We start from the raw sequence: 24,557 nt of genomic DNA on the forward strand, positions 1-24,557 counted from the left end.
GAGTATACTCCACTATGCAACCTTCCTGATTTCTTAATGCTAGATTTTTCTTTGAAGTTTATCACAAATTAATGTTGCCACTCCAGCCCTTTTTGGTTTGCTGTTTTCTTGATATATTTTTACCCACCTTTTAAGTCTTTCTTTGCCCTTGGGTCTAGTATTTACATTCAGTGTATAATTATCGATTACACTGGTTTTGTGCCTTCCTGCTGCACTGTTTTGGGTAGTGTTGTTCTTTTCTTTATTCCCTCTATTTTTATGTTCTGAGTTCATTTTGTTTGTGGCTTTTCTTATCATTTCCTTATTTCTATTTTAGTGTTTTCTATGTTTTTATAATTTTCCTTTGTTTTTACTTTTGATAGGAAGGTTTATTAATATTTTTAGAGGTTACATTGTAAGTTACTATTCTACTTATTCCCAAGTATAACATAGTTAATTTTATTTAGAAACCGATTCCATCCTACAACTTCTTTTTGGTACCTAATGTTCAGTGTATTAGATCTATTCTTGAGATAGTTTTTAAATACTCTGCCTCTCATGCTCTTGTTTTACTTTATGTCAGCTTCAGTGTTAACTTGCATGAACAGTTGTTGATCTGTCCCAACCAATCTGTAGCCTTACTCAGACTGCTGATGTTGAACTTTTTCATCACCTCTTTTCACAGAGGTTTGTAATTGTTATGTGTCGTCGAGTTGCCTGCGACTCATAGTGACCCTATGTACAACAGCTCTAACCTCTGCTCTGTCCTATGCCAATATCACTGTCTCTAGCACACTCATCCTGATTGCCCCAGTCACCAAACAATCCATCTCCCAGAGGGCCTTCCCCTCCTGTGTCGGCCCTCTACCCTCCCAAGCATGATGTCCCTCTCCAAGGACCGGTCCCCCTCCCTACAACATGACCAAAGTATGTTAGACGAAGTCTCAGAATCCTTGTCTCCAAGGAGCAGCCCGGTTTAACACTCTCAAGTATGAATCTGTTTGTTTTCTTAGCAGTCCATGGCACACTCAGCATTCTTCTCCAGCACCAAAGCTCAAAAGCATCAATTCTCCTTCTATCCTCCCTGGTCATTGTCCAGCTCTCTGACACATAATAAGTGATTGCAAAGACCATGGCAAAGACCACGCACCTTAGCCTCCAGAGACACACCATTGTTCTTGAGTACTTTAGAGAGGTCCCTAACAGCAGACTTTCCCATGGCAATGCGCCTTTTAATTTCCTGGCTGCTGGTGCTAAGAGTATTGATTGTGGAGCCAAGCAGACTAAAGCTGTGAACAATCTCAATCTCTTCACCATCCATCCTGATGCTGCCAATTGGTCCAGTGGTGAGAATCTTTGTCTTCTTGACATCGAGCCTCAATCCATATTGAAGGCTGCAGTCCTTGACACTCTGCAGCAGGTGCTTCAGGTCCTCCTTAGTTTCAGCAAGCAGGGTTGTGTCATCTGCATGACACAGATTGTTGATAGATCTTCCACCAATCCTGATGCCACACTTCTCATAGAGCCCAGCCTCCCAGATGATCTGTTTGCATACAGGTTGAAAAGATATGGAGATAGGATGCATCCCTGGCATACGCCCTTCCCAATTTTGAAGCATGCAGTGTCTCCTTTCTCTGTTCTGACTATTGCCTCTTGGTTCAAGTATAGGTTTCACATTAGCACGATCGAGTGTTCTGGGATTCCCATTCTTCTCAGAGTCTGCCACAGTTTGTTATGGTCCACACAGTCAAATGCTTTTGCATAATCAATGAAGCACAGATAGACATTCCTCTGGTACACCCTGCTTTCAGCCAATTTCCATCTAACATTAGCTACAATATCCCTATTACCACGACCCCTTCTAAACCCAACCTGGAATTCTGGCAGTTCTCTGCTGATGTGCTGTTCCAGTCATTTTTGGATAATCTTCAGCAGAATCTTGCTTGCATGTGAAATCAACGATCTCATTCTATAGTTTCCACACTCTGTTGGGTCACCTTTCTTTGGAATGGGAACAAATACAGACCTCTTCCAGTCAGTTGGTCAAGATTTCAGAACCATCCCCAGAACAGGTTTGAGCCCTTGAACAGGAATGAGCGAAGACCAGATGAGCTGTGCGAGGATATCAAGGGTATCATCCAAGAAGAGTGCAGACATTCATTACAAAGAGAGAAGAGGAAGAAAAGACCAAAATGGATGTCTGATTATTGTACTGGAGCGCAGAGAAGCCAAAGCACAAGGAAGAATTCAAGATACTAAAGAGCCGAACAGAAGATTTCAAAAGGCAGCGCGGGATGACAAAATATTACAATGAAATGTGCAAGGAGTTGGAGTCATAAAACCAAAAGGGTCAAACTCGCTCAGCATTTCTTAAGCTCAAGGAACTGAAGAACAAATTCAAACCTGGAGTTGCTATACTCAAGGATGCTTTAGGCAGAGTATTAAATGATCCAGGAGGTATCAAAAGAAGATGGAAAGAATATACTGAGTCATTGTATAGAAAGGAATTAGCAGACACAGAAGAATTTAATATAACAACATATGAGCAAGAATCTGTGGTGATGCTGGAAGGAGTTCAAGCTGCTTTGAAAGAAATAGCAAAAAATAAGGCTCCAGGAATAAATGGTATACCAGTTGACATATTTCAGCTAACAGATGCTGCCCTGGCTGTGCTCACCAAGTTGGGTCAAAAAATCTGGAGAACAACCACTTGGCCAACTGACTGGAAGATTCACAGAGGTAGTCAGTTTAATTCCTGAGTACCCCATCAGTTAAGATCCATATGTATTCAAAGCTTATGATTTTTAAAAAGGTATTTATAGTGAATAAATAATGACTGTACAAGTTTTTTTACATTTTTAAAAAGTTATTATTTCAATGAAAATTTACAGAGACTTTCTATTTCCATTCATTCATTGTTCCCAAGTTCTTATCATACTGTCTATTGCATCATTCCTGTCACCAAAGCCGTATTTTCCAACTATTATTAAATCTTGGAGGAAAACAGCTAGAGTGCCCTGAGAGGCAAGAATGGTGAAACTTTCCCACATACATTGGGCATGTTATCAGGAATGGCCAGTCTTTGGAAAAAGACATCATTCTGGGAAAATTAGAAAGTCAGTGAAAGAGATGAAGACTCAACAAGATGAATTGACACATTGACTGCATGGTGGAGATTGTGAAGGTCGCACAGGATAGGGCAGTGTTTTGATCTGTTGTACATAGAGTTGACTCAGTGGCTATGATGACAATGATGTATCTTTGTTTCCATCTTCTTGTCTTCCAGTCACCAGTTATTATTGATACATTTAGATTGCATGTTCAATAAGTTTCAGATTGTAGAAGTAAGTGCATCATCGGTTTAATGGTTAGTTTGTACATTTGAATAATAGTCATATTAAAAGATCTTACTTGTGGGTGTGTATAGATATTAATTTTTTCCTGACAGCATTGTCCTGCAGGATATATCTTGAAGTGCTCATTTTGACAGTGAATGTGACACTTCAACTTGTAATTCCCAGCATAGGAGATCAAGGCCAGTATTGGTCAATTTCAGCTCACTGACTTCTAGAATGTTGATCTTTTTATGCTTTTTAAAATTTTTTACAACTTCCAGTTTTCCTACATTAATATTCCCTACAGTTTGTTTTCAGTTATTATGGATATTTGCAGCTGTTTCTCCTTAATTTGAGTCTTGTCACATAAGCAAATGAAGGCCCTTCATTTCATGAAAATCTTCTCCACTTGCATCATTAGATTCTACATTAAGGAGTAAGCTTCTCCTCAGTAGTATTTTGAGTGTGTTCCAACCAGAAGGACTCATTTTCAGTCACTTTATTGGAAAATGTGTTTATTATGGGTCTTAGCCTAATTAATTCTGTTGTTAGGTGCTAAATTGTTTCCTACAACTCAGACCCTGTGAACAACAGATCTGAACCCTGTGCTATCCTGTTCATCCTCATTATCCTTGACAGTCACTGTGTCAGTCTTTTCCTCCTCTACTCACCCTCCATTTTTCTAAGGAACCTCCTAACAACGTGCCGTAAGTATGTGCGAGGAAGTTTCACTATCCTTGCCTCCAAGGAGCAGCCTGGTCACATATTTTCTAAGACATATTTGTTTATCCTTTTGACAGCCCTTGGGAGATCCAGTACTCTTCTCCAGAAACATAGCTCAGATGTGTTGGTTCTTCTGCCATCCTTATTCATTGTCTAACTTTCAGGTGCATAACAAGTAATTAAAAAGATCATGGTTTGGATCACGTGCACCGTAGACTTTAAGCTGAAATCATTGCACTTCAGCGTTTTTGAGAGGTCCCTGGCAGCAGATTTACCCAATGCAATACATCTTTTGATTTCCTGACTGCTCGTGCCAAGAATTTTGATTATGGATTCAAGTAAGATTAAATAATTTAGGATTTCTATCTCTTCATCTATTGAGCAGGTGGTGAGATGTGCTGACCCTAGGGGAGGCCCTTGTTGGTTCTGGAGGAAGGTCCTTGTTTCCTTTAATAAGTTTTGGTCTCACATTCCTTGTGGATCATTATATTTTGGCCTTTCACTGTGTGGAGGAGCTTCCCATCACAGGGTCCTTAGTCCTACAGACATATTCCACTCTTGGTCTCTTTTGATTCTGCACTCTGCTGGCTTACTCTATTGTTTTATCTCCCATAAGACAAAAGATGTTATAAGCTACAACTCAGAAAAACTCCCTTTTAATCAGATCAAGTATATGACCTTATTAATTCATTAAGGGCATTGAAGACCACCCCTCCCCCCCCCCAAATCCACTTACAGCTGGTAACCAGTTGGTCACATTATGGGGAATGAGTATGTCTTTATAAATGGCCTCTAATCCTGCTCTATTAACATCATAATAGTTAGGGTTTACAAAATGTTGTTGTTGATTGGTGCCATGGAGTTGAGTATGAACCCATAGTGACCTTATGCACAACAGATCTGAACCCTTCCCTATCCTATACCATCCACACTTCCTGACACGTTGGAGCCCATTGAAGCAGTCATCATGTTAGTCCACCAGGTCGAGGGTCTTCCAAGCATCTTGTCCTTCTTCAAGGAATAGCTCCTCCTAGCAATGTGCCCAAAGTATTTGAGGCAAAGCATCGTCATCTTTGCCTCCAAAGAGCAAATCTGGCTGCACCCTCTCCAAGACATATTTGTTATTTGCTTTTGGCAGTCCACAGGCTGTTCAGTACTCTTCTCCAACACTATAGCTCAGACCATTAATTCTTCTGTCATCCTTGTTCATTGTCCAGCTCTCAGATGTATAGCAAGTGATTGGAAAGACCATGGTCTGAATCAGACACACATTAGGCCTTAAACTGACATTACTATTCCTCAGTAATTTTGAGAGGTTCCTAACTGCAGAGTTTCTCAATGCAGTATGTCTTCTGATTTCCTAACTGCTGGTACCAACGGTGTTGATTGTGGACCCAAGAAAGATGAAGTTGTTGACAGTTTCAGTCTCTTCTCCATAACATTGTCTATCAGTCCAATGATAAGAACCTTTGTTTTATTGATATTGAGATGCAGTCCATATTGAAGACTGTATTCTTAATCTTCTGCAACAAATGCTTCAGGTCCTTCTCACAACAAGCAAGGTTGTATCATCTGCATAAAACAAGATTATTGATGAACCTCCCTCTGATCCTTAATGCCACATTCTTTTTCATAGAGTCCAGCTTCTTGAATAAATTGTTCCGCATACAGATTGAATAGGTATGGAGAGAAAATACAACCCTGAAAAACACTCCCTTTTTAATTTTATACCATGTAGTGTTCCTTGCTCTGTTCACACAATCTCCTTGTCTAGGTATAAGTTTTTACATGAGCCCATTTAAGTAAGCCTGGGATTCTTATTCTTCTCAATGTTAGCCATAACTTGTTATGGTCTACATGTTCAAATGACTACAACATAGGATAATTATACTGAGAATCATAGCCAAGCCAAGTTGATGTAAATATTTTAGAGACACAGTTTAATCCATGTTAGTACATATCCCAGTTTAGTGAAACATTTTCCCAAATGTAGAACTTTCCATTTAAAAACACTTAAAAATTCTGACCGGCTGGAATGAATTAGTCATCCTAAGGAAGATCCTTGGAAAGAAAACCTGAGGCAGAAGAAGTGTCAAAGACTGAGTATGGTTTTTTGGAATTAGGAGTCTCTTAGTGAAGCTCTGGTATATTCCATAGAGAGTTGAGATGCTCATCCAAAAGTATGACTCCTTAGTGGTTGAAATCAACAGTGTCTCTGAGGGAGAAAGATGGATAGTTACCTCCTATGTGATTTACAGCACTGGTAATCCCCCAGAGGGTCAGCTATGAGTAGATTCCAACTCGAGGACAGAGTGAGTAAAGTATTATTGGGTTTTACCCTCAAATATTAATGTATTGGTATTAACTGATCTTCTCATGCTTGAGTAATACACATCTGGAAGTTAGTAATGAAACATAGAAAACCTTATTCTCTGATCTCTGGGTTACCAACTCATGATGACCCTATAGAACAGAACTGCCCCAGATAATTTTCAAGCCTGCAAATCTTTATGGAATCAGACTGCCTCATCTCTCTCCCACGGAGTAAATTTGAACTTCTGACCTTTCAGTTATGCGTTGTGCCACCAGGTCCTCTAGGTCAAGATAACCAGCATATGATGTTGTTAAGTGCTGTCAAGTCATAGATGACTCATATTGACCCTATGAACGGAAGACCTGAACATTTGTATAATATTCATCGTTTCTTCATATTCATAGAGTTTCGGAAGTGGATGCCACTCTTGCTTAATTGGGGGGCTCCACCAAACACTATCCACCTTGGGTAACCATTATCGCATTTGACACATCAGTGTCACAGTGTTTAGCATCACAGAAACCACGAGTTACCTCTGTACAGCAAATGGACAGACCAGTGCTATACCACTTCAAAGAATGTTTGACCAAAACAATTAAAACCAAATGGCTTTTAAAATAGGAGGCCAAATTCAATCAACTCGGCCAGTGAATAGTGCCCCAGAGTCTCACCAGAACCAGAAATCAAAACCTCTAGAATCAGACTGATTCAGAATACTCCCTGACCTGGATCCCTTACTGGTGAATAAATACCTTTAGAAATGTAAATAATGTTTAAACCACTGTTCTTTTTATTCCAGGCCATGATTCATGTGAATACTTACTCTCAAGTGGCAGATTTCTTGGAGAGAAAGTTTGGCAACCTCACAGTTGTATGATGCATAAATACAAAATCAGGTAAGGGTTCTCTGTTTAATATAGAAATATATAGATCTATCTATCTATCTATCTATCTATCTTTTTTTTCTGTTCTGGGATAAAAAGCTGTCTAGTCAGTGACTCAAATGGTTAAGTTACTAGAAATTTAGCAGTTTGAACCTATCCTGAGCCACACAGCCTGAGAGTTCACAACCTTGCAGACCCTCTAAGGCTGTTCTGCTCTCTGCAGTGAGGTTGCTGTTTTTTTTTATAATTCATCTTACCATGATTAATAGCAGACTTTTTATAAGAAGTCTCAGATCAACATTGCTGGGAGGTTTCCTGGGGGCTCAGACCTATCCGGGAAGTGACTCACATGACCATAGGTTTGCAGGCTGGTTTTGGAGAAACTGGTGAGTGATTGACCTGTATCCTATAGTCTGATAGACTAGACGGTGACTGTGGGTAATGCAAGCTGGATGCTGTGTCCTAGGTGAGCGATCCACAAGAAAAAAGCTGCTAGTGCTGAGATCCCATGAATTCATACAAGTCTGTAGTAGGGTGGACTTCTGTTCTATCCTAATCCTGTCTCCTTAATAGAATAATTACTTCAGCATGAAATAAACAGTTTGAAGACAGCAAGCAATAAATGTTGGAGAGGATGTGGCAAGACAGGAACTCTTATACATTGTTTTGTGGGATTGTAAAATGGTACAACCACTCTGAAAGGCAGTTTGGCATTTTCTCACAAAGCTGAACATAGAAATTCCATATGACCCAGCTATTCCACTGTTTGGAATATACCTTGAGAAGACGAGAACTGAGGCACAAACGGAGACTTGTACATCAGTGTTCATAACAGCATTGTTCACCATCACAAGAATGTGGAAAGAGCCCAGATGTCCAACCACAATCAAATGGATTGAGAAATTATGGTACATTCACATGATTGAATACTACACAGCACATAGGAGCAATGATTTTGTAAATTACTGCCTAATTTGGGAAGGACTGGAGAGCATTATATTAAGTGAACTTAGTCCCATAAGGACTCAGAAAGTTTTGACTAAGGTACTTTGAGATATCTATCTCGTAGGATTACTGTAAGGATAAAACGAGATCATGAATATAAATCACTAAGTGCAGTTGTTCTTATGTACAGTGGAATTGGAACTGCCCCATTACTGACCCTCTAGCTGCCTTACAGAGGCAGTGAATCTCATGAGGAGGAGTTTGTTCACCTCTCTCCTGTGAAGCAGCTGGTGGATTCAAACTGTTTTTCATTGGGTTGGAAGTGCAGCCACAGGCCTCCTACAGATAGACTATGTCTTAAGCAATAAATAAACTGGCATTATTATTTTCAGAACTAGTTGATAATGTACTGAATTGTAGGTTAAGTATATTATGCAGCATGCAGGAGCAATATTACTACCTAACTTGGGAGGGACTGAAGAGCAGCATCATGCTAAGTGAACTAACTCAGTCCCATAAAGACAAATACTGTATAAGACAATTATTGTAGAGGACCCAAGGAGGGGAGGGGTTGCAGAGCCATGAGGATGGGGGGGAGCGGGGAAAGGGGCTTAGTCATCGGTTCACACAGTTTGATGGGTGGAGGGAGGGTGGGTAAAGGGAAGGGGAAAGATCTGGTGTGAAAAACAATGTATATGAACTTTGTAAGTAAACAAGTACTAAAAAAACTCCATACAAAAAAAAAAAAACACTGGCCACCGATTTTCTGAAAAAGGGTGACTGATTCTCTAAATTGCTGTTGTGAATTGAATTGTGCCCTCTGAAATAACAATTGAGGGTAACATTTTGTTCAGCTTTATAAACTTGTTCTTTGAAATGCTAATATTTATTTTAATTACATTTTCTTGTTGGTTTCAGTGAAGCAAAGAGCTGCCTCATAGATAAACATGTTGCATTCGTTGGAGACTCCAGAATTCGTCAGTTGTTTTATTCTTTTGTAAAAATAATTAATCCACAATTCAAAGAAGATGGAAATAAGGTAAAATTTGTCATATTCTTTTAAGTTGCTGCTTTTAGATGTTAACTAACTGAATAAATACAAGAGAAATGTGTCTCTCCCGATTTATAGTTTTATTAGGTGTCCTGGAGTCAGATGTGACTCATAGTAACCCTGTGTACAACAGAACACTTCCATGTCATTTTATTTTGGCAAAGTTTAAAGGGGAAAAGGTCCTTCTGCTATCATGCGGAACAGAAGAAAAAGAAATGTTAAATAAAGTATTGGTGAGATTATTTATTAACTAAAGCTTTAAGTTTCTAAAACCAAGACATTATTACCATAGAAAGCTATTAAAATTTCTTAAAAGAAGACAAGTTAAAAAAAAAAATCCCTATTTCTCCTGTTAATATTTTGTCTTAATTCTTTTTTAGTCTCTCTTTGTTGTTGTTGTTATGTGCTGTCAAGTTGAGTATGACTAATAGCCACAATAGATCTGAGTCCTGTCCTATCATCTCTACAAGCCTCACAATCTCTGACACACTCAAGCCCATTGCTATAATCATTGTGTCAACACATTTGGTTGAGGAGCTGTCCCCCCCACCTTTTCAAACTTGACATCGTTCTCCAAAGAATAGCCTTTCCTAGCACCATTTCCAAAGTCTGCAAGACAAAGCCTTGCCATCTTTTCCTGCAAGGAGTACTGTGGCTGCACCTTCTCTAAGACATATCTCTTTGTTCTTTTGGCAGTTCATGGGATATTCAGTACTTTCTTTTTAAGCATTCTTCTAATCCTTTAGCATGTACAATTTTATATCTTGGGTTTTTTTCCCCTTCCACTGACTATAGTTTACCATATTATTATAACAATCAATTTCATATATCCTTAATGGCATTGGTAGGTTCACAATTAGATAAATGGGCAAAATGGGTAGAGAGAATGTTAGGGCAGATACCAAGGAGATAAAACTAGATGAAGCTCATCTGGTAGCCAGTGAAAGGAAGGCAAAGATAAAGCAAAGATCTTACCCACTCAGAACTGGAGCACCAGTAATGTTGACCCTAGATGTCTCAGTCGATATGTATAGTAGAGGCTGCCCCCAGAAGTATCCAGGTTACTGTTTTAGGCACTTGAGTGACATCAAGAACAGTGGACTGGAACCACTCACCACTTCATCCCATTGGCCCTGACTGAAGCCCAAAAACACATCAAAGAGAAGCCAGCCAGATAGATTTATACATGACCCATGTCTTTCTCTGTTTTACCTTCAGAGGAATGACCCATCTCATTCTCTGGGACATACCTTTTGTAATAAAACTGACTTTGCTTTCACCTTCACTTCTTTCTCCTCACTTTTCCTCTCAAATGTGTGTTCTAACCAGGACTCAGTCTGCTCTGGGATGTGTTTGAGCAGGACAAAACCAAGAGATTTATCCATGGCCAATTTTTTTTGGGGGGGGGAGAGGGGGTTGTCTCTCACCTGGTTCAATACTTTGGCCATGGGAGGCCAAACCATGGCATTTACTGCATGGTAACTTTTTCTCAGGTCTCTTTGAGTGATCCTGGGTTCCCTTTCAGTGCTCCTGGGTTCTCTTTGTGTAATGTTAAGGTTTTATGTTCAAAATAGCTTTCCTAGCTATTGACTTTGACTTTGCCATGTGAATGGGAGGAAATAGAGTGTGTTGGCCAATCCACAAGGGAATTGGCCAGTCTTACCACTAAATTGAACAGATTCAACAGCAGACTTTGCAGATCTCACCACCAGCAAAGAAGTAGCAAGAATGCAGTGAGCACCTTTCAGGACCCAAGATTCTTGCACAGCCACACCTATGAGAGAGCAGCAGCAGCTGCAGAAGACAACCAGAGATCCGACATAAGACAGAGCTGACCTAGGACTGCTACCCTGTGGAATCAGAATCAGAAGCCTTGGCCCAAGCTTGCCCAAGAATTTGGGGAGGAGACCTCATAACTGGCAGGACTAAGAGAAATTAGTAACACTGGCCTAAAGCTGTAAGTCCTGTCAGCACACTTTAGAAGCTGCCCTGACTCAGAAATTATATCCTATTGCCAACTTGAATTGTGTGACCTATTAACTTTCCTAGTAAATCCTGTAATTGTGGATATGGTTCTGGGTGGTCTGTGAGCAATTGCAATGGATTTTGGACCCAGTAGAGCAGCAAGACTGATACAGGGATTGGTAGAAAGAAGTGTAGGAGTATTGGGGTTGGGGTTGGGGGGACGGGGCATACTGATCTCCTGGGAATTGGTTTTGTGTTGTGGATGTTGTTGATGGGGGCAGTTCCCCCTTGTGGAGTTAGTATGGGCTAGATACAGCTATCCCCATGCCCACCTTGCTTTTTTTTTTTTACTCCTTGAAGGTTCCAGGATTTTGGCACCAGCAATGTTACCATATAGTGAATATCTTAATTCAGCCTCCCTTATATGGACAAAGACTTGAACTGGGTGGCAGACCCCCTGGTTTGGCTGTGGTTATATCTTGCTCATAAACCCAGTATAAGTTCAGCCCTGATTATACTATACAGTTGAGAGGAAAGATAAGGAGTCAGGAGTGAGGATGGTGAAACCAAAGATAGCTTTATTAGAAAAGATAAGTCAGAAAAAAAACCAGGTTATTCTTTTGAAAGTTAAATGGAGAAAGACCTTGGGCCATTAGAGCACATGAGTAGTGCATTAATAAGTTGTCTGGCTCCACATTTTTTAAAAAATATTTTGTTTTATTTTATTATTTTTGTGTGCGTGTACCATCAAATCAGATCTGACTGGTACAGGAGGAGATTGCCCCTCCTTCCCCGGCAGAGCATCTGGTGGATTCGAACCGTGCACCTCTGGGATTGTAGTTGCAGCTTCTTGCCACTAGGCCACCAGAGCTCCCCTCTGGCTCCACATTTTGATGTGCTTTTGGGCCAATGGAATTGATGTGCTGGGTGGTTCTGGTTGCATTGTTTTTAACGTCTCTTATGGACCTAAAAACACTAATCAGGCTCCTTGTGGGACAGCCTATCCTACCAAGACTGAGATGTCTAGGTCCAGTGCTACTGAATCCCTGGTTCTGATTGGGTGGAGCCTTGTGTTCGCCACTTTGTTTGATCCTTGCTTTCCATTGGCTCCCATCATGAGCTTCATCTAGTTTTATCTCCTTGTTATCTGCCCTACCATTCTTTCCATCCATTTTGCCCCATTTTCCTAATCCTGACCCAATGTGTATAGTGTAATGCTATATAATCTATTGCTTTTTTTCCTCCCCTTAAACTTTTCGGCTTTTAAAAGAAATTTTGAGTTTTATCTTTGTAGTTCCATTTTTCAATTATTTTACTTTTTTTATCTTAAGCATATTTAAATTATTTAGTGTATTGGGCTTTATAAATTATTTCCCTAGGATGAAACACTAAATGCAGATACTGGACTTTAAAAATACAGGCATTTTACTAACTGCAGGACTAAGAAAACTTTGTAACACTGATCTAAACTACTTTCAACTGATGCCTGAAATTAGAGGGCGTGCTCCTTCACTTGAGAAGCTGTTTGCATTGAGAGATTGTGTCCTGCTACCAACCTGAATTAGGGCCCATTCACTTCCTAAGAAACCCCCTAACCATGGGGGTGGGCAGGGGCTGGAAGCAGCAATCAGAATGACCATGACTTGAATCAGCTGCACCTTAGTCTTAAAAAGACACCCTTCATCTTAAGCAGTTTGGGGGAGGGGGGGTGTAGGCCTTTGAGAATAGATTTTTTTTTCCCCAGTACAACATATCTTTTGATTTTTTACTACTGCTACCATCAGTGTTGATTGTAGAGCCAAGTAAAATGAAATTGTTCATAAATTTAGAAAAAAAGACATCTTAAACGCTATTGATTATATTGTCAAACTGTTTTACATAAATGCAACGTTGGATGATCAAGCTGTATAATTGAAAAGATAAGCATAAAAACATAATTAAACAACAATTCCTCTTGATAGAAAATTTCTTACATAAAAATGTCTTTATTGAAAACTAGTGAGGATCAACATCTTTTTATATGCTTGCTAATTAATTTGTTCACTCTTGTGTGAATTCTCTAGTCTTTTATTTATGTACTTCTAAGTAGTCAGAGTTCTAATTATTGTCTTAAAGTGTAAGATTGGCAGAATGAAAGTCTGCTTCTGCACACCAGCATGACCTGTGGTAGGGAATTGTAAAATTAATGATCTCACAGATAAGTACCTAGTCATATACTTATCGTACTAGATTTAAGTCCTTAGGTACTGTTTTTTTTATGAGAAGGCTTCATAAATTATTAAAGATTTTGTCTACTAGGAATGGTAGTATACATTTTAAAGCTGAATAATAGGAGAAAACCCTCCCCGGTATTTCATGGGGTTTTTTTTGTGTCTGAAAAGGTATATCCCATTTGTGTTTACATTCATGAAATGATACAGAAATCAGAACTATTTAATATGAAATTTTAAGATTTAGAGTAAAATACTTTATAGTACACTTTTTAAAAGTAGAGAGATTTATGATTTTAAAGAAAAATTTTTAATGTTCCTAGGCTTTGAGCCTTGTGACTTACTGAAAATTGGAATAGTAAATTTGGCAACCATTACTTGAAAAAAACTAAAACTACAGTGGTTTAGTCAGTAGCTAAAAGGGTACAATATGCCTGAAGCAAATTGTTTTAATAAAAGTCTCTACAGCAGGATTTTCTCAAATTGTATTTTGAGGAAGACAAATTGTGTGAAAAACTTGGGTTCAAATAAGTTTGAGTAGTGTTGGATACCTTATTCCCTCTCTTAGATGTTTTTGATTTAGGTTAGGATATTAAAACTTAAGAATCTTGAGGTAAAGAAGCCTTGTTTTATGTTACTTCCAGCCGTAGGGTAGGCTGTTTACTCTGGGGGCCCTTTCTACCTTAAATCAACTATATACTATATTAAAAAAATAATCATAGATTTATTTCTAGATTTGGGAAAAAATGGGAAACACACCATCCAGAAGAAGCTATGAGGCAAAGCTAGAGATGGGAATAGGGATTATAGGCAAATCAGAGAGATTAGAGTTGCTTTGTAGGCAGATCCAAATAGCTTTTGGGGGTAATAGATTTCTCAGTAGCAATATTAAGAGCCAGAGGACAGGAGAATAATTTCTTTAAAGTGCAGAGAGAAAGTAAGTTTCCACCTACAATTGGTTAAATTCCTAGTATAGACATTACTCTCAAAATGTTAGGACATTTTCAGATTGTGTTGTTAGCCTAAAAGTTGGCTTTTTTTTTTAGCTATTATGTTAAGCCATCTGTGGTCCCCAGCTACTTTAAGTTGAGACACATGGTCTTGCAATTTATCAATAGCTGTGAGACTAGGATAAAAGAGAGAGAGAGGGAGAAGGGGTGGGGTGAGGGATAGAGGAGAGAGAGACGGGGAGAGAGAAAATAAGTAGCAAGATTTGTGGCTGCAAGACTTGAGGAGGACAAGTCTTGAGGGAGATTGAGGAATTTTGTGTTGGACTAGGCTAAAACTCAGATTGGCATTGGGTGATACTCTTTGCCACATCCACTCTCCAACTTAACTTCCCTAGTAAACCCCTTTCTCAGTACAATAACTATTAGTCTGTGAATCAGCAACAAATAAATGAACATCTTGCCACTGGTATAAATTTAGAGGCATAATAGGGTTGGGCTTTGGGCCCTTTGTCTTTTGGTGAGAGCCTGTGCTATTCTCACTCCTTCTGACCCTTTCAGAGAGATGCTGATGGTCCTGTGCCCTTGTATCCTGTTTCCTGCTCTCTAGGCACAGATAAAAACTATAATGATGAGCTGTCACTTAGACTTCCACTGAAAGAGTTTCTAAAGGATGAACTTCAAGAAAGAAAATAATACAGGAAAAACAAAACAGAAAACCTGATCTGGTTTAAAAACTCTTAATTAGCAGAGATTGTAGTAAACGTGTAAATCTAAATGATCAGTGTCTGTGTGAAATTATGTCTAATAGAACTAAAGAATTGAACAATAATGGCGTGTGTGTGTGTGTGTGTGTGTGTTAGCAGTGAGGTGATAACGATTAAAGGTCTTTTACCTACTGTTAGAGATTGAATTGTGTTCTCCCCAAATTAATGGTGTACATCCTAATCCTTGTACTTGTGGATGTAATGAAATCCTATTGATAATAGAGATCTTGTTGAAATTGATTATGTCTTAAAACAATCTTAAGAAATATAAACAGAGTAGATTGGGCATGGAGATAAAAGGGAAAAAGAATGGTGCAGCTTAGAGATCACCCAGATCATCATACATGCCATATTTATTCTCATTTTCAAGAAAGGTGATCCAACAGAATGTGAAAATTAATGAACAATGTCATTATTGCTGAAGTTCTTTCAAAACCAACTAGAACAGTATGTAGACAGAGAACTGCCAGAAGGTCAAACTAGATTTAAAAAAAGGTTGCGGCACCAGGGATATCTGTGCTGATGTCAGATGGATCTTGGCTGTAAGCAAAGAATGCCAGAAAATTGTCTACTTGTGCTTCATTGACTACACAAAGGCATTTAACTGTATGGATCATAACAAATTTTGACTAACATTGAGATGAATAGGAATTCCCAAACACCTCAGTGTGCTCATGGGAACTTAAACCTTGACTAAAAAATGATGTATGAACAGAAGAAGGGAACACTATATAGTTTAAGGTGTGCATCAGGGTTGTATTCTCTCGTCATGCCTGTTCAATCTGTATGCTTGAGCAAATTATTCAAGAAACATGATTTTATGAAGAAAAATATGGCATCAGGATAGGAAGAAAATTCATCAATAACTTATATTATGCAGATGACATAACTTTGCTTGCTGAGAGTGAGGAGGACTTGAAGTGCTTGCTGCAGAAAATCGAAGGCTACAGCCTTCAATAGAGATTGCATCTCAGTATCTCAATATAAAAGTGAAAATCTTACCACCGACCCGATAGACAACATCATAATTGATGGAGAAAAATTGGAACTGTCAACAACTTCATCTTACTTGGAGCCACGATCAACATCCTTGATTCCAGTAGTCAAGAAATTAGGTAGTATATTGCCCTGGGAAAGTCTGGGGTCAGGGATCTCTTCACATTACTGTGGAGCAATGAAATTGGTTTGAGGACTAAGGTGTGCCTGATTGAGGCTGTGTTCTTTTCAGTCACTAGCTGTGCATCTGAGAACTAAACAGTGAATAAGGATAACAGAAGAATTGGTACTTTATAGCTGTAGTGTTGGAAAAGGATACTGAATATCCCATGGACTGCCAAAGGAACAAACAGGTCTTGGAGAAGGTAGAGTCAGACTGCTCTTTGGAGGCAAAGATTATAAAGCTTCATCTCACATACTTTGGAAATGTTGCTAGGAAAGGCTTTGCCTTGGAAAAAAACATCATGCTTGGGAAGGTGGAACATCTTCAAAAAGGAGGAAGGTCTTCAACCAGATGGATTGAAACAGTGATTGCCAACAGTGGGCTCAAGTATGTCAGAGATTGTGAAGCTGGCGTAGGAAAGGGCAGGGTTCAGATCTGTTGTTTAGAGAATCACTGTGAGTCATACTTGACAGCACCAAACAAAAATAAGATGAACCTAGGAACAGAAACTTAAAAAGGGACAAGGACCTTCCTGCAGAGCTAACAGAGAAAGATTCTCCTTAGAATCTTATTTAGCAGATTTTCCCATCGCAGTGTGTCTTTTAATTTACTCGCTTCTGGTGCCAAGAGTGTTGATGGTGGGACCAAGCAAACTAAAGCTGTTAATAATCTCAGTCTCTTTTTACCATCTATGATGTTGCCAGTTGATCCAGTGGTTAGAATCTTTGTTTTCTTGATATTGAGCTTCAGTCCATTATTGAAGGCTGCAGTCCTTGACCTTGTGCAGCAAGTGCTTCATGTCCTCCTCAGTTTCAGCAAGCAGGGTTGTGTATAATAGCTCTGAATCATGCCCTCTCTTGAGCCAGTCTCACGGACTTGGATATGTCTAACTCCACTGCCCCAGTTACCATGTCAGTCCATCTCAATCCAGGGTCTTCCTCTCCTGTGCTGTCCCTCCACCTTTCCAGGCATGATGTCCTTCTCCAAGGACTGGTCCCTCTTGGTAGTAGACCCAAAGTGTGTGAAACAGCTTTAAAATCCTTGCCTCGAAAGAGAAACTCAGTGTCACCCTCTCCAGTACAACCCTATTTATTCACCTGGTGGTCCATGGTATGTTCAGTACTCTTTCCCAGCTTCACAACTCAAAAGCTTCATTTCATCTTCTGTCATCCTTACTCATTGTCCAGCTCTCTGATGCATAACGAGTAATTGTGAAGACCATGGTTCAGGCGCCTCTGAGTCTATAGAGTGAGATTATTGCTCTTTATTACTTTGGAGAGGTCCCGGATCACAGAAGATAGATATGGTTTGGGGTGTGTGTGTATAAACACACACACCCACACACACATATATACATATATATTTAATTTATATAAAACATTTTTTATTTTTTTATGAAGCAAAAGTTCCTTAAGCAATAACTTCCGATTTTGTACTTCTCCCAGCCTCTAGTAACTACTAATAAATAATTCTATGTATTTCATATAAGTTATTGTGTTCTGGTGAGTCGGAACTGACTCATAGCTAACCCTCCAGCAGGTTTTCAGAGGCAGTGATCACACAAGGGGAGATCATCCTTCTCCTTCAGAGCAGCTGGTAGATTAGAATGTCCTGAAATTTTCAGTTTACTTTCATACAGTTCATTCCACAAAAGAGAAACTTCTTACATACTGGCGTACCTCACAGCTAATGCATGCTCGGCTTTTCCATTCCAGATCTTCACAATAACACATATATCGAAATAAAACAAACCACACAAACTCTTCTCTTTTTTCCAGTACATACTAAAGTTATTCTATACTATGGTGTATATCTGTGCAGTGGAATTAAGAAAAGTTTAAGACAGTGATCCAACCAGTGGCCAGAGCTGTGTGGCCCAGGCTGAGGGATGGGGCAATACACTATCTTACAGTAATCTATATTCCATCCCATTTGAGGCCTATGCTAGTATACTGAAGAGAATGGGCTAAACAAACCACTCTGCAGTCTTGGTAACTTTAAAGAAAAACCAACAGGTTTTCTCACTGAGCATTCCACATGCCAGATAGGTGCTAGGAATCATCCAGAGATGCCATCTGCATGTTTGGAAAGATGGAGAAGATCTTCAGCATGGATTGGCAAATTGACTGTAACAGTGGGCTGAAGTAGAACAGAGTTGATGCGTATAGTACAGGATAGGGCAGGGTACAGATCAGTTGTTCATAGTGTCACTGTGGGTCGTAGTTGATGGTACCTAAAAACAACAAAAGTTGTGTACCGTTTGAGGAGTTCTGGTGGCCTAGTGGTAAAGAGTTGGGTTGCCAACCCAAAGATCAGTCTCCTCCTGGGCAGTTTACATCCTCTGAAAATCCACTGGAAACGGAATCATTTCCAGCTTGATGGCACATAATAACAGCTGTATCATTTGGATCATGCAGCTGCTTCACGTTGTATTTCAGGTTAGATGGAGACAAGAGAATTGCCTTATGAATTCAACTGGAAGAAACTTTTGTCCTATTTAATCATATTACGTTGGCTACAACTAGACATGTGGCTGAGCCTTATTGGAAATTAGGAAAATCTAAGGGAGCAAGATATCTTTGCTGTGTTAGTGTTAGCTGCTGCTAAACCAGCTGCAACTCATAGTGACATTATGTACAGAAAAGCAGAAGAAGCCCCTAACAGGTGCCGCCCTAATAATTACTGCTGTGCTTACACTGTGTCAGTCCATCTCCTTGTATTTCCTTCTTTTTTGCTGGCCTCCTTTACCCAGCATGATGGTTTTTCTCCAGTTACTGGCCCCTCCTAATAATAGCCCCAAAGTTTCATCATCCTTGATTCTAAGGAGCATTCTGGCCTCACTTCCTCCAAGACAGATTTGTTTGTATAAGTGGTATATTCACTATTCTTTGCCAGCACCACAATTCAAAGCACCACTTCTTCCATGGCTGCCTTTATTGTCCAATTTTCACATGCATATGAAGTAATTTAAAATGCTGTGGTTTGGTTTAAACTCAGTTTGGTTCTCAGAGTGGCATCTTTACTCTTTAGGACTTTGAAACAGTCCTTTACAGCAGCTCAGTCCAGTGCAGTATGTCTTTTTTATTGCCTCACTACTGCTTCTATCCTTAGTCATTGCTCAGCTTTCTGAGGCATAGCAAGTAATAGTGAAGACCATGGCCTGGATCAGGCACACCGTAGTCTCTAGATTAACATCACTGCTCTTCTGTACTTTGTACAAGTCTCTGATAGCAAATTTTTTTATTCCCTGACTGCTGGTACCAAGAGTGTTGATTGTGGAGCCAAGCCAGCTGAAACTCTTAACAATCTTAGTCTCTTCACCATCTATCATGATGCTGCCAGTTGATCCAGGGGTGAGAATCGTTGCTGAGTAATGATAGAAGAAGAATCTATGCCTTTGAGTTGTGGTGCTAGAGAAGAGTATTGAATATACCGTGGACTCCTGAGAAAACAAACAGGTCCGTCCTGGAGAACGTGAAACCAGGCTGCTTCTTAGAGGCAAGGTTTTGAAGCTCCATCTGACCTACTTTGGACATCTTGCAAGGAAGGACCAGTTCTTGGAGAAGAACATCCTGCTTGGGAGGGTGGAGGACTACACAAGAGAGGAAGGTACTGGATGGGATGGATTGATTCAGTGACTGGGTCTTGGGGTAGGTGTGTCAGAGACAATGAAATTGGCTCAAGATAGAGCAGGCTTCAGAGCTGCTGTACACAGAGTCACTAGGAGTTGCAGGCCACTCATGGCACACAGCAATACTAATTGTGGATCCAAATAAAATTAAGACCATGACAACTTCAGTGTTGTTGTTTTATTTATTTTTTTTTTTAACTTCAGTGCTTTATTTCCTTTATATGTTTGTCCAATTATGAAAATCTTTTGTTTTCTTTATGTTATAGTCCATACTACGGAGGGAGGGGAGAAGAAGGGTTTGAGGTTTATAGCAATGTAGTGCTTCAGTACTTCTTCATTTTCATTAAGGAAGAATAGATAACATCTGAGCTTTTGTCCATTCTACATTCTTGGTCTCTGTACAGGTTTCACATGAGCACACTTAAGTGTTTGAATAGGAATTCATAATGTTTTCCATTATTTATTGTTATTTGCTCCATTACATGCCTTTGTATAGTCAGTAAAATACAGGTAAACATCTTTCCTTATATTCTCTGATTTTAGCTAAGATCCACCTTTTGTTAATAATGAGATCTCCTTTGATGCCCTCCTCCAAATCCATCAGGTGATAGTTCCTTTACAATATATTGCTTCGGCTGTTTATGGCTTATCTTCAGTAAAATTTTACCTGGTTTGATAGAACTGATAATATCTGATCATTTCTGCTTTCTTTTGGATCAACTTTTAAAAACCTGTAGGCACGAATATGAATCACTACCAGTTGGTTAGCCAAGTAGCTAGCTTTCTTCCAGACTTTTTGTCACAAACTAGTGAAGATATCCAGTGCTACATTTGTATGTTGAAATACTTTACTTGGTAGTACACCAATTCCTGGAACATTGTGGATAGAGGGTGGGAAGGGGATGTTTGCCAGTACAGCGTGGACTTTTTCCTTCAGTAGCTTTGGTTCTTGGTCATATGCTAATGCTTGTGAATTGTTATGTGACAACAAGTACTTCCTGGTACAGCACCTGTATATTCTTCCTCATTTTATTTTAGTAGTGTTTGTGTAAGTCAGTATTTTACTCATGGAATCCTTCAGTATTGCAAATCGAGGCTTGATTCTTCACTTAATTCAGCTTGAAAAATAAATTTCTTCTACTTGCTTTAGTTTTTCTGTATTTTACAGCAAATTTTAAACTCTCTTCTGATGTCTACTTTGGGCTTTTCTTTTTTCCTTACATTTTAAAAGACCTTTTGTTTTCTTAATATATAATGACGATGCAATCCCACCAGTAATCTGATCATTAGTCATTAGTGGTTATTGCATCAAATCTTTTCTTAAAATGGCCTCTGAATTCACATGGAGTAATTCATATGTCAGCAGAGAACTGCCAGATGTGCAGACTGGATTTAGAAGAGGTTGTGGTACTAGGGATATATTACAGTTAAAGTTAAATGGATCTTGGCAGAAAGCAGAGAATTTCAGAGGAATGTCTATCTGTGCTTCATTGTCTATGCAAAGACTTTTGACTGTGGATCACAACAAGCTGTGGCTGACTCTCAGAAGAATGGGAATCCCAGAACATTTGATTGTGCTTATGCGAAACCTATACTTGTACCAAGAGGCAGACATACAGAGCAAGGAGACACTACATGGTTCAAAATAAAGAAGACAATTTGCCAGGGATGTATTTTGTCTCCATACCTTTTCAGTCTGTATGCTGAACAGATCATCTGAGACGCTGGGCTATACGAGGAGGAATGTGGCATCAAGATTGGTAGAAGAGTCATCAGTAACCTGCGTTATGCAGATGACACAACCCTGCTTGCTGAAACTGTGGAGGACCTGAAACACTTGATGCAGAGGTCAAGGACTGAAGCCTTCAATACAGATTGAAACTCAACATCAAGAAAATAAAGATTCTCACTACTGGACCAGTTGGCAGCATCAGCATGGATGGTGAAGAGATTGAGATAGTTAACAGTTTTAGTTTGCATGGCTCCACAGTCAACACTCTCGGTACCAGCAGCCAGGAAATCAAGAGACTAATTACACTGGAAAAGTCAGCTGTGAGGGACCTCTCAAGAGTACTGAAAAGCAACGACATCAGGCTGGAGACTAAGATGTGCCTGATCTGGACTATAGTCTTCACAGTTACATGCTGTGCATTGGAGAGTTGGACGGTGAATAGGGTTGATTGAAAGAGAATTGATGCCTTTGAGCTGTGGTGCTGGAGAAGAGTGTTGAATAAACCATGGACTGCTAGGAGAACAAACAGGTTTGTCCTGGAGAAGGTGAAGCCGGACTGCTCCTTGGAGTCATATTGCAAGGAGGGACCAGTCCTTGAACAGGGATGTCACATTTGGGAGAGTGGAGGGACGGCACAGGAGAGGAAGACCCTCGATGAGATGGATCGATTCTGTAATTGGGGTAGTGGGAGTGAGTGTGTCAGCGACGGTGAGGTTGGCACAGGATAGAGCAGCCTTTAGGACTCTTGTACATAGGGCCATTGAGTCGCAAGCGACTCGACGGCATATAACACAACAAACAATACTCCAGGTCATATTTTTGGCTCTCATGGACTTGTTTTAATTTTCTTCAGCTTCACTTTGAACTTGCATATGAGCAATTGATAATCTGGTCCGTGATTGACCCTTCGCTTGTTCTGGCTAATATAATTAGATGTCTCTCTCTTCACATATGTAGTTGATTTTATTACTGTATATTCTATCAAACAAGGTTCATGTTCATAGTTACTATTTATGATTTTTCAAAAAGAATATGTGCAATAAGTAAATCAAACTCATTAGCTCTTTGGCCTTACTTCTGTCAACAACGTCCTCTTTTCTAAATGCCAAAAATTCTTTGTTTCCATGTTTGTATTCCAGTCACCAACTAATGTGTAATGATTGATTTGGTCAATTTTAAGCTGCAAAAGTTGTTCAAATCAATATCTTTGTCTTTGGCTTGACAGATAAGTAAATTATAATAATAGTTGCATTAACATGTCTTTCTTGTGTATGTGTGTGTGTGTGTGTGTGTGTGTGTGTGTATTACCTATCACTGATAGTTTTGTATTTCAGAGTAGATTCTGAAAAGTTCTATTTGACAAGGGATGTGAGGAATTCTGCTTTCTCATTCCCATTAGAGTCAACTAGCCAGTTGATCAATTCAAAATGTCCAATGCTAGTCCATTTCAGCTCACTAGCGCCTGGTATATTGACTGTTGGGCATTCTGTTTCACTTTTGACAATTTGAATTTTCCTAGATACATACTTTGTACATTTTATGTTCCAATTACTAAGGGGTATTTGCAGCTGTTTCTCTTAATTTTTGGTCATATCACATCAAATGAAGGTCCTTCATTGGCTGAAAGCTTTCTTCCATCCATATCTTTATAAACTGTTGATTATTTGATGCATAAAAGTAAATCAGCAAAACCAGCTAATGAGTGTTGTTGTTCTGTACCATTGAATCAGAACGGACTCATAGCTGACTCTCCAGTAGGAAAGATTGTCTGTCTTTCACCCATTGAGCACCTGGTGGATTTGAATTGTGTACCTTTGGGTTATCAGTTACATAAAATTAAACTGTGCATTTTTTTTCCCTCTAATTTCTGTGACAGCATGAAAACATCCCTTTTGAAGATAAGACTGCATCAGTTAAAGTGGTAAGTTCATTTAATATTAAATGGAGTCTTAGTGTCTTTTTAAACATGTATCAGTGTAGTAAAATAGTAAAAGAATTCTGTTGTGTAAAAGAAAATTTAGTGTCTCAAATGTTTGTCAAGGAATCTTAACTTGTGTATTAATTTGTAATTGGTACATGTTTATTCATAAAATATTATCTGGAATTTCTGAATTGCCAATCACCACAATTTCTTCTGAATACTGAGAATATGGGAGAGAAGTCAGCAATACTAAATGAATTAATGAAGCTTGCACACCGTTACAGCTGAATGTGATAAGAGTGGCAAAGAAGAAAAGTGGGATCTTAGAATTCAGAATGTAATCTTTCCCCTGGAAGAAATGTGTGGTTTGGTTTTGTTTTTTTTTTAAAAAAAGAGACTTCTAAGATAATTAAAATTTACCAGGCACAATGTATAGTAAGCAAGCTTAAAAGTTTTATAGGTAGAAGGAACAAGCATGTGCAAAGATTTTGTGCAAAAGGAAAATGTAAACATTCCAGACTGAATGAGAATCAAAAGAGTGCATAGAGAGCACAGCAGAAAGTGGCATGAGAAAAGCAAGATGGGAGAGGGAGAGACCTGATCCTATACCTTCTTAGCAATCCTAAGAGCTTTGGGTTTTCTGAGGGCATTTGTTGAAAGCCCCTGAATTTTTTTTTTTTTAATTTTTTTTTTTACCTTTGTCTCGGCGCTTCAGGATAGAACCGGCGGACAGGAAGCCACCGGCACTGAAGACATGATGCCGAGGGGGCCGGAGCCCTCTCGCTTTGCCTCCATACGAAAGCCCCTGAATTTTTAAGCAAGTATGTCGATTACATCTGTGGAAAGAACTGCTGGAGAAGGTCAATATCAGCTGTGAAAACTAGGCCAGGAGCTGACTGTGGAACAGACCACCAACTACTCATATGCAAAGTTAAGCTGAAGCTGAGGAAAATTAAACCAAATCCAAGGCAACCAAAATATGACCTTGAGTCTA

The 24,557-nt window shown here is 39.3% G+C and overlaps 1 protein-coding gene across 1 annotated transcript in view; it reads left to right on the plus strand.

The window, feature by feature from the left end:
- The window catches only part of CASD1 (CAS1 domain containing 1), a 96,945-nt gene that overhangs the window by 19,606 nt on the left and 52,782 nt on the right, over positions 1-24,557 (plus strand). The window contains exons 2-4 of the mRNA XM_006891476.1: positions 7,151-7,247; positions 9,099-9,219; positions 23,519-23,563. Of these exons, the coding sequence (XP_006891538.1) occupies positions 7,151-7,247; positions 9,099-9,219; positions 23,519-23,563 (263 nt within the window). The remainder of the gene's footprint in view (positions 1-7,150; positions 7,248-9,098; positions 9,220-23,518; positions 23,564-24,557) is intronic.

Source organism: Elephantulus edwardii, unplaced genomic scaffold, assembly GCF_000299155.1.
Source record: "Elephantulus edwardii isolate Elephantulus edwardi_28Jun2011 unplaced genomic scaffold, EleEdw1.0 scaffold00098, whole genome shotgun sequence".
Taxonomy (NCBI): Eukaryota; Metazoa; Chordata; class Mammalia; order Macroscelidea; family Macroscelididae; genus Elephantulus; species Elephantulus edwardii.